The 11,021-nt window shown below is 48.0% G+C and overlaps 1 protein-coding gene across 1 annotated transcript in view; it reads left to right on the forward strand.

Annotated features, from left to right (window-relative positions):
* Positions 1-8,052, forward strand: part of Dapk1 (death associated protein kinase 1) — a 147,996-nt gene extending 139,944 nt beyond the window's left edge. The window contains 3 exon segments of the mRNA XM_005078422.4: positions 625-813; positions 5,526-6,754; positions 7,197-8,052. Coding sequence (XP_005078479.1) covers positions 625-813; positions 5,526-6,754; positions 7,197-7,236 — 1,458 coding nt within the window. The 3' untranslated portion in view covers positions 7,237-8,052.
* Positions 8,053-11,021: the final 2,969 nt, after the last annotated feature.

Below are 11,021 nucleotides of genomic sequence, written 5' to 3' on the forward strand. Positions count from 1 at the left end.
CCGACCCCAGTTTTGCTTTTTTTTAAATTAAGGAATGGAATTTAGGTGGCATAAGATGTGATTTTGTTTACTAATAACACCTTTGTTGTGTGTGGCTTCCAATTAGGATGCTGTGGGATTAGGAATCATATAGCTTGGCTTGCTTTACCGCCTCGGTAGGTTAAAAACAAGCAAACAATTTCAAGTCAGTTGCTAGCTATTGGTCTAGCGATATTCTGTCAGCAGACCCCGGGAATCCACTCTGAGGCTGATAAAATTCTCATTTTCCGCTTGCACTCCGTGTGTAACCTTATGTTTCTGTCTGAGACGGCTACCTAACTTGTGAAGGGGGTAGAGCTAGAAGTTGGAAGCAGGGGGAGACCTGAGTGAAGCCTTAGGCCCTGGTGACCATTAGTGGAGTGCATAGTCCCTAAAATATGATTGTAAGGACTTACCGTCTCTTACACACACAGCTGCTGCCAAACCCCTTATGTTTGATTAGATTAAGCCCAAAGACAGCACTAGGTTAGTAATGGACCCTGTTACTGAGCCGGTTTGAGTCGCAGCGTGGATAAAGGATGTCTCTCCTGGCTCCCAGCACTTCACAGCCCTGCAGTGTCTAACCTGTCCCACCTGCCTGTCTAGGGCTGCCCTCCCATGACTCACCTGTGTGAGAAGATCATCTCAACGCTGCCCTCCTGGCGGAAGCTCAACGGGCCAAACCAGCTGATGTCGCTGCAGCAGTTTGTGTACGACGTGCAGGACCAGCTGAACCCCCTGGCCTCTGAGGATGACCTCAGGCGCATCGCACAGCAGCTGCACAGCACAGGCGAGGTGAGGGCTGAGGGTGGGTGAGCTCCGGCGGGAAGAGGGGAAAGTGACCCTGCTGCCTGTGATGTTTCACCACACCAGGCTCTCTTCACCCCCGGAAACGTCACACAGAATGTCTGCTCTCTGCTTCTCCTTCACCTTGCTGTGACCAGGGGTTGGAGTCTGGGCCTGGCTGTTTCTGGGGTTTTGAGCCTCTTATGAAAGGACTTGAACCGAAGGCTCTCCTGGTTTGCAAAAATTGCAAGAATATGCTTTGCAAAGCAGAGCAAAGAAGTGCAGATCAGAAAGAAATACACTGACCAGAGTGACAGCAAGTCACACATGGGTGAGGGTGTTCAAGAGCCTGGGACTTCTTTTCTATTTATTTATTTATTTATTTATTTATTTATTTATTTATTTATTTATTTATTATTTTTAGAAAAACTCTTATTTACATATCCATCCCCCATTCCCTCACCTTTCCATCCTCCCATGATTCCCACCGACCCCCCCAACCCACCCACGAGCCACTCCCCAGGGATAGTGAGACCCTCCATGGGGGATCATCAAAGTCCATCACATCGTTTGGGGGAGGGCCCAGGGCCTCATTTCCATATCTGGGCTGCAGTGGTATCCCTCCATAGGGAAAGGGCTCCCAAAGTCCATTTGTGACCTAGGGATAAATCCTGGTTCCACTGTTAGAGGTTCCATAGACTGCCTTGGGCTCCTTGCTGCTACCCACATTCAGAGGGCTTGGTTTGGTCCAACGCTGGTTACCCCGCTTTACGACTATGATCTGCGTGCTTTCATTAGGTCAGGTCAACTGTTTCTGCGGTTATCTCCAGTTCCATCTTGGTTCATTTCGTCATCTCTCCTCCCTCTCTGCAACTGGATTCTGGAGTATGGCTCAGTGCTCAGCTGTGGGTGCCTGTTTCTCAGTGCTCAGCTGTGGGTACCTGTTTCTGTTTCAATCAGCTACTGGGTCATGGCTCTATAATCTCATTATAGGAGAAGGGCATCAAAGGCAGCCTCTCCACCACTGCCTAGATTCTTAGTTAGGGTCATCCCTGTGGATCCCCTACCATTTCCTCTGTGCCAGACCTCTCTCCAAACCTGTACTGGCTCCCTTTATCAAGGCATCTCCTTTCTTGCCCTCTTCTATTCCTCCCCTGTCTCAGTTCTCCTCCTCCCCTCTCCCCTTCTCCCCTTTCCATCTCTTTCCTTTCTCCACTGCCCCCATGCTCCCAGTTTGCTCAGGGTTTCTTGTCCCCCTCCTCTTCTTCGGGAGACCATGAGTTTTTCTCTTAGGGTCCTCCTTGTTTCCTAGCTCTACTGGCGGTGTGGATTGTAGGCTGGTAATCCTTTTCACTGTGCCTAAAAGCCATATATGAGTGAATACATACCATGTTTGTCTTTTTATGACTGGGTTACCTCACTCAGGATGGTTTCTTCTAGTTCCATCCATTTGTCTGCAAATTTCAAGATTACATTGTATTTTTTTTTCTGCTGAGTAGTACTCCATTGTGTAAATGTACCACATTTTCTCTATCCATTCTTCAGTTGAAGGGCATCTAGGTTGCTTCCAGGTTCTGGCTACTACAAACAACGCTGCTATGAGCATAGTTGAACATATGTCCTTGATATATGAATGTGCATTCTTTGGGTACATGCCCAGGAGAGGAATTGCTGGATCTTGAAGTAGACTCATCCCCTTTTTCCTGAGGAATCTCCATACTGATTTCCAAAGTGGCTGTACAAGTCGGCACTCCCACCAGCAGTGAAGGAGTGTTCCTCTTTCTCCACATCCTCTCCAGCAGAGACTGTCATTGGTGTTTTTGATTTTAGCCATTCTGGCTGGTGTAAGATGGTATCTTAGAGTTGTTTTGAGTTGCAGTTCCCTGATGGCTAAGGATGTTGAGCACTTTCTTAAGTGTCTTTTAGCCATTTTAGATTCCTCTATTGAGGATTCTCTGGTTATTTCTGCACCCCACTTTTTAATTGGATTGTTTAGTGCTTTGGTGGCTATCTTCTTGAGTTCATTGTATATTTTGGAAATCAGCCCTCTGTCAGATGTGGGCTTGGTGAAGATCTTTTCCCATTATGTGGGCTGCCTGGGACTTCTTTATGAGACCTAAAAAAGGGTAAGTTTGGTTACCAGAGGCGGAGTTTGAGAGGTTCTCCATTTTAATTGACAGGTTTAGGTTATATAAGCTTTTGCTTGGCGTGAATGTCCCTTTCCATGATGCATTTGACTTTCGTCATATGCAAGCCCAATTATGTATAGGCATAACATGATCAACAAGGGTTTTTTTTTTCCTGAAAGTTTATTTATGGGGCACAGTATTTCCCTCATTGCACCTGTACCAAGACCAGTGCAGGCTGCATATGGCCCCCCTGCTATTGTTCATTGACATGATTAATTGAATAAAATCTCTGTGTTTGATGGTTGTTAAAAGAAGAAAGTTATTCCATTGTTCTCTCTCTCTCTCTCTCTCTCTCTCTCTCTGTGTGTGTGTGTGTGTGTGTGTGTGTGTGTGTGTGTGTGTGTGTGTGTAGCTTCATAGAGACTGGGGTTCTAGGATGTTAACGGTTGCTAGGTTTGTTGCTAGGAGTGTGATATGTGAGCATAGTACTTCAGGGAAGAGTCTCAGGATAGCAGTTATATTATTAGAAGCCAGGTGTGTGCAAAGGGATTATCAGGAGGCAGCAGCAACTGTTCACTATCAACAACTCGTCTGTTTCCTTTGGTTTCTGTTGTCTTCCAGACCCCATTAGCTAGCTGCTCTTGTCCTGGGTAGCTGGGTCTCCATTGCCCCCCCCTGAGGCACCCACTATTTCACTGTTCTTCCTGGCAGCCATAGGTTGGCTGCTCTGAGGGAATTGAGAAGCTCTGGCTCTGGAAATGGTCCTGGGTTGACACATACTGAGAGAAGCCCATGAGGTGTCCTCACGGACAGTGTCTGTGGACAAGAAGACACTCTGATGTGCAGTGCCCCCAAGTCAGGACCACACTTAAAGAAAGACCCATCAGCAAGCGGCACCCACCAGAAAGAACAGAAATCGGCTCTTGCTTGTGTGACACTTAGCCCAATGTGGAAACTGTTCTAACTGCATCCTGTATGCCTGTCCCCAGAGCATGGCATAGCCTTTACCTCCTCCCTCCTGTGGAATGGAGCAACCACCTGAGCTACACTGGGCCAAGAGCAACAGTGGTGATGATTAGCAATTAGCAAACCTCTGAGAATACTGAAACCAGAGCTGGGTTCCACGTCAAGGCTTGCATTTGTCTGAGTTGTGTATTTTTGAAACTAATGCTGAACAGTAGCCCAGAAGGACCCCAAGCGGTAACGTCACCCTTTGAACTCCCTCCCAGTAAACTGCCAGCCGATTGGCTGGCTGAGTAGCCATCCTGTGAAGTAACCAAATGCAAGGAAGAAGACAGGAACAGGGCAAAGATATTTAGATATAAAAAACATCCCCCCCCATAAAAGTGAACTTTCCCCTTTGACAGGATTCTCCTACCCTCCTACTATTTGACCAGAAATTTCCTCTCCCCTTGAGCTTGAGACTTTAGGAAGCAAAGACTGAGAAGAAGAGGGAAAAGGAAAGCTCAGGGGCATGGGACAGTTCTGCGCAGCTGCAGCTGTATTTTTATGTGGTTACAAGCCATTAGCTCCTTGGCTTCTTCCTCCATGGTCAAGCTTTGCTTTTCTCGACCCTAAGGAAATTTCAGTAGTTAGTAGGCAATGGTAACAGGGAAGGGATCTTCTCAATGCCCAGCTGAAATGGACTCAATGGTGAAGGTAGTGAGAGTCCCCAGGTATGCTAAGGTAGTGGCGTCCTATGGCCAGCAGGTAGACCTAGAGGCCCCTGCAGTGAAAACCACATGGGCCCATAGACTTATCCTTAAAGGGCCCAGAAGGGAAAAAAAATTGATTTCTGGCTTGGTTTTGTTTTCATCTCGCATGTTTTCTCTCCAGCTTTGGGGCTTTTAAAGAAATAGACACACTGGTCAATAGATGGTGTGATTCTTGAACCCTCTTTCAGTTGAAGGGTTGTCATAGGGACAAACGTAAGAAATATATGTGTACCCTGTCTCAGACAAACCGAAGACACTGCCACAAAACCACATATTCTCAACTGACGTCGCCCGGTTCCTTACATTTTGGCTCCTTTGCCTCCTTTATATCACGTTTTTAAATTTTTATTTTGTAGACATCACCGTATTTCACCATAAGTCACTCAAGTGTCCCCAGAGACGAGGTTGTTCCCACACAAAACTCAGTAGAGCATATGATCACAATCCAGAAACACAACCCTGGTTCAGGACAGTGGCTGAGTTTCTTGTCTCCGCCCAAGGGCTTCTGTTTGCCCTGATAACCTCTTTTGATGGCTGCCTTTGTTGATTAGTGGGTTTTTCTAGACCCAGATTCCATCAGGAAACCCATCTTTCTGCTTTCTTGTCTTCCTTCAGCATCTATGTATTTCTTTTGGGTTGCTGTTGCTTTTTTGTCTCTGTCTTTACATGCTTTTGATTTTCACCTCCATGGGAATTGCTTCTGAGAAACTCTCCTCCGGTATTCCAGAACCAGCTTAGGTCAGGGCTCTGGTTTGGTTTTGGAGATGAATTCTTGTCTTGGAATCCTTGGGATTCCCCCCACGGAGCTTTGGGTGATGAGCACCTTTGGTCTGGGTGTCCTTTCCCTCTGGTCACTTTGGGTTGTCATCTCTGGCAGATCAACATCATGCAGAGTGAGACGGTTCAGGATGTGTTGCTGCTGGACCCGCGATGGCTCTGCACCAACGTCCTGGGGAAGCTGCTGTCTGTGGAGACGCCGCGGGCCCTGCACCATTATCGGGGCCGCTACACCGTGGAAGACATCCAGCGCCTGGTCCCCGACAGTGACGTGGAGGAGTTGCTACAGATACTGGATGCCATGGACATCTGCGCCCGGGACCTGAGTAGTGGGACGATGGTGGATGTTCCTGCTCTGATCAAGACAGATAGCCTGCAGCGCTCCTGGGCAGACGAGGAGGATGAGGTGATGGTGTACGGCGGGGTGCGCATCGTCCCCGTGGAGCATCTCACTCCCTTCCCCTGCGGCATCTTTCACAAAGTTCAGGTTAACCTGTGCCGGTGGATCCACCAGCAGGGTGCCGAGGGGGACGCGGACATCCGTCTGTGGGTGAGCGGCTGCCGCATCGCCAACCGCGGGGCGGAGCTGCTGGTGCTGCTCGTCAATCACGGCCAGGGCATCGAGGTTCAGGTGCGTGGGCTGGAGACGGAGAAGATCAAGTGCTGCCTGCTGCTGGACTCGGTGTGTAGCACCATCGAGAATGTCATGGCTACCACCTTGCCTGGGCTGTTGACGGTGAAGCACTACCTGAGCCCCCAGCAGCTGCGGGAACACCACGAACCAGTCATGGTCTACCAGCCCCGGGACTTCTTCCGCGCCCAGGCCCTGAAGGAGAGCTCCCTGACCAACACCATGGGAGGGTACAAGGAGAGCTTCAGCAGCATCACGTGCTTTGGGTGTCATGACGTCTACTCACAGGCCAGTCTCGGCATGGACATCCACGCGTCGGACCTGAGTCTGCTGACGCGGAGGAAACTGAGTCGCCTGCTGGACCCACCCGACCCCATGGGGAAGGACTGGTGCCTTCTGGCCATGAATTTGGGCCTCCCAGACATGGTGGCCAAGCACAACATCAACACCAGGGCTCCTAGGGATGTCCTCCCCAGCCCCGTGCATGCTTTGCTGCAGGAATGGACCTCCTACCCTGAGAGTACCGTGGGCATCCTCATATCCAAACTTCGGGAGCTTGGGCGCCGAGATGCTGCGGACTTTTTACTGAAGGCCTCCTCCGTGTTCAAGATCAACCTTGATGGCAATGGCCAGGAGGCCTATGCCTCAAGCTGTAACAGTGGCACGTCCTACAATTCCATTAGCTCAGTGGTGTCCCGGTGAGGGCAGCCTTGGCTTGGGCAGGGTCTTTATGGACTGAGATCCAGGGGCAGTTGGGAGGGGGCGGTGCCAGATCCCCGAAGATGCCACCCTGCATTCCCGTTCCTTGCTTCCCAGCCTCCATGCCCCTCCCTCTCACCCATCCCCCGCCACCTCCGGTCAAGAGCAGACCATATCCATCGCTTTGGCCACTTGGGAAGCTAGTGCCCTGCCTGTCAGTGTTTTGGACTCCATCTCTCGTCCTCTTAATACCTTGCTTCTTACTGGTAATTTTATTGGGATTCCAAACTTTTCAATGGAAAAAAAGAAAACTTTAAAGTCCCTTATTGATTATCCTTAAAAAAAAAAAAAAGGAAAGGAACACACGTTTATCCACAATGTGTATTTCTTAGCCTTTCTCTGCTGTACCAGCTCCTTAGCTTATCTTTTTTATATTTGTAGGAGAGACTCCCATGCTTGGACCCCACTGTATGATTTATAAACAGGCAATATGTGAGTGCCTTTTGCAGAAGAGGGTGTGTTGAAGTCACCTGAGTCAGCCCGGGAGCTGTCACCACGGAAACGCTACCTCTCTGTCCCTTGCTGTGTGCTGATCATCGCCAGAGGTGCTGCACTCTGAGTTGTTGGTTTGGCTTTTTTCCTTTTTTTCTTTCTTTTTTTTTCCCCCTTTTCTTCCAGGGAGGGAGCTCTGTGTTTCATTTGGCAAGGAAAGAGGCAGAAGGAATCCTCCCCCGGAGAGTGTTCATGGCCAGTGTTGATGTACGAAGACATTTTGTTTGTTTGTTTGTTTTTTAGTTGCTTTTGTCAAAACACCCATGTAAACATGTACGTGAAGCCTACAGACTGTCACGCCTCATCACTCTCTCCCATCTCAGGTAGAAGGTTGACACAGTGTAGGGTCATGGAGACCCGTGTTAAGAATTCCGAAGACCCCCCCAAACTCATAATCCGTGGCAGTCCATTGTCGTCGGTGCATAGCAGATGGATTCTCCGTTTAGATCCTGGTTTGGTCACTTCCTGTACTTGAAGTCTGAAAGAGAGAAAATAGAGGAAACGAGTTTTCTTGGGGTGATAGATGAGATTGTGATGGAATTTTAAATCGATGTGAGGGAACACGTTTTAATTCTGTCCCGAGAAGCATGTAATGTTACCGTATCATCTGTACATATATATATGCACTATGTACATACATATATATTAATACTGGTATTTTTACTTAATCTATAAGATGTCGTAAAAGAATTAAGTTTGTTTTTTTTTCTTTTGTTTTATAAATAAACTTGCGTATTGCATTTGACTGGTTAGTCCTTCATTCAAAAGTTGTTGTCTTTGTTAAACATTCCGCGCCACAGTACCAAACGAGTCTGGAATCCAGATCATCTTTAAACTAACCTCCAGCACTGGGGAAACACTGCACTTTGTCTAGGCACTTCTTTATTCATAAAATGAGATGGCATGGTCCCCAATCAAGAAGTACGTCCTTGTCTTCAGTGAGTCGTCTGGCCAGAGATAGAGCCAGAAAGATGCCTTGAAAAGGGATGCTGCAGAGTAATTGGCATCTGACATGTTTCCCCAAAGGTCCATAAAGGTTTGGGACCCCATTGTGGTAATATTCAAGATACTGGAGCCATTAGGCTGTACCTAAACACATGTCTGGGGTACATACTTGCAATCCAGCCAATTAAGGGGTACAGGCAAGAGGTCCAGGAGTTCAAGGTCACCTTGGATAGATACATCATGAGTTCCGGGCCAGCTTGGATCCTTCCTCAAAAAAAAGTCAGAGGAGGATCCAGGGAGATAGCTGAGTAAGAGAACTTGTCCCACAAACATGAAGACCCAAGTGGGAATCCCTAGCACCCTCGTCAAAAGCTAACCCCAGCATTGGGGGTCAGAGACAGGTACCTTCTCCATGTACCCGTTATCCTCTGCCTTCTTAGCGCAAGTCCAAAGCACTGGAGCCAACCCAACTATGAACCCAAACTTCTGGATCCCCAGAATAAACCTTTACTCCGTATAAGTTAGGTATTTGTCACGGTAGCGGAAGACAGACCGTCACACCTTCACAGGCAAGAGGGGTCCCTGGGAAACTCCTAGAATAACCCCTCGTAAAGGACTTAGCCATTTTCCCCTCATCTGCCCCAATGGTGGCTTGCTGGTGACCCTGTGGTCCCCAGTTCTGAGTCAGTGGGGAGCGAGGCCACACCTGAGTGTGGAGAGAGAGAGGTCAGGAGAGAAGCCATATCTGTGCAGCTTGGGCCATGGCCTGCCCCGCCCAAAGCCCAGTCACTCCCAAGTGTTGACACCAGGGTGAGGGGACTCTGCCAGGCTCTTAGGGTTTCAGTGGCAGACCACAGTCTTCTCATAAGGAGTACAGGCTGGGAACCCAGGCCGTCCTTTTGGGAGAGGCCATCTTGCCCCATCGAGACCACAAAATTTACAAGTAAAGTCAACTTAGAGATGAACTATTTCCAACACGCTCTTCAGGGTCTGGAAGTCATGGAGGGACATAGACTGAAGTGACACAGTTGAGTCAGTCTTGACTTTGGCTTAGGTAAGGTCATCCCACCTTACATGGCTATGCCTCCTACTGATCCTTCATTTTTTTCCCATGTCTTCCTTTTATTGAAAATAGACTCTTTTCTTATATAATATATACTGACTATAGTTTCTCCTCCCTCTGTCCCTCCCGGTTCCTCCACACACACCCCCCTCCCCTCCGATCCCACTCTCCTTACAAAAGAACAGACTTCTAAGAGATAACAACCAAACGTGACAAAATAAAATATAATAAGATGAAGCAAAAACCGTCGTATCAAAGTTGGACAAGGCAATCCAAAAGAAGGAAAAGGGTCCCAAGAGCAGGGATACAAGAATCAGAGACCCACTAGTTCTTACACCCAGGAGTCCCGAAAGATACTAAAAGCTACCTGGTACAGACCGGTGTTGGCGTCAGTCTCTGTGAGCTCATGTGTGCCTTTTGCTTAGTTGATTCCGAGAGCCTTGTTCTCCTGGTGTTCCTCCATCCCCTCTGTCCATTACACTCTCTGCCTCCTCTTCCATGGGGTTCCTTGAACTCAGAGGGGAGGGATTTGATGGATATGTGCCAGTTAGACTTTTTCTCCATCTATTGTCTTTTTTTTTTTTTGGTTTTTGGTTTTTCGAGACAGGGTTTCTCTGTGGCTTTGGAGGCTGTCCTGGAACTCACTTTGTAGACCAGGCTGGCCTCAAACTCACAGAGATCCCCCCGCCTCTGCCTCCCGAGTGCTGGGATTAAAGGCGTGTGCCACCAACGCCCCGCTTCCATCTATTGTCTTACTGTGGATCTCTGCATAATTTCCTGACGGCTGCCAGAGGAAGCTTCTCTGGTGACTCTGACTCTGGTGAATAAGGCATAGTATATACTTTACTATATATATAGTATAAGTATAGCAGAATATAAGTAGTGTTTGTCTTTACCCTAGATCTCTAGGCTATCTCTGGTTCATGGCTACCCAAGCAGTGTCAGATATCGTTCATCTCATGGAGTGGGCCCTTAAGTCAAACCAGACATTAACTGGCTACTTCCACAAGTTCTATTCCACCATTGCTCTAGCGTATTTTGTAAGCGGCGCGGGGGGGTGTGTGTGTGTGTGTGTGTGTGAAATGTAGGTCAAAGGTTCTGTGACTGAATTGGTATTTCTGTTTCTCTTTTGGTAGCCTTCAGAGCGCCTTCCCTCACCAGACAAAACACAGGGTGAAGGTCTCATGCAGGCACCAGCTCAACTTTTCCATGTTCAAAGAGTTGTGTGAATATTGTGCTCAGCTATGGGGCCTCTCTCAGTTTATAGAGAGCAACCCACTGCCTTGGAAACAGCTTGCGTTTTGGGGATTTCCATGGGATCCCCCTGGCCAAGGACTCAATTGAATGCAACCAAATTTGGTTACTGGTTACTGAAAAACTTGTTTAGTGACGAAGGATGGCCAATTGGCACCTGTTTTCCACATTAGTAGGAGACCTCATTAGCATAGCCTTCAAATATTTTAGGAAATTTCCAATGCACTAGGTTTTCATATCAGCTGTCTCTCTCTGAATTTCCTTGCTCAACCCTATCTCTCTTCCCCTCCCCAACTGGTCTCATCTGCCCCCGGTCCACCCCTAAAGTCTATTCTATTTTCCTGTTGATCCTTTAAATATGGTACTTGCGCATACATTAGCATGTATGTCATGAGTATAAACATGTACATGCATGCTAAGTGTGTCCATTTATAAGTTTGTACATATATATA

Source organism: Mesocricetus auratus, unplaced genomic scaffold (assembly GCF_017639785.1).
Source record: "Mesocricetus auratus isolate SY011 unplaced genomic scaffold, BCM_Maur_2.0 Super-Scaffold_100013, whole genome shotgun sequence".
Classification (NCBI taxonomy): domain Eukaryota; kingdom Metazoa; phylum Chordata; class Mammalia; order Rodentia; family Cricetidae; genus Mesocricetus; species Mesocricetus auratus.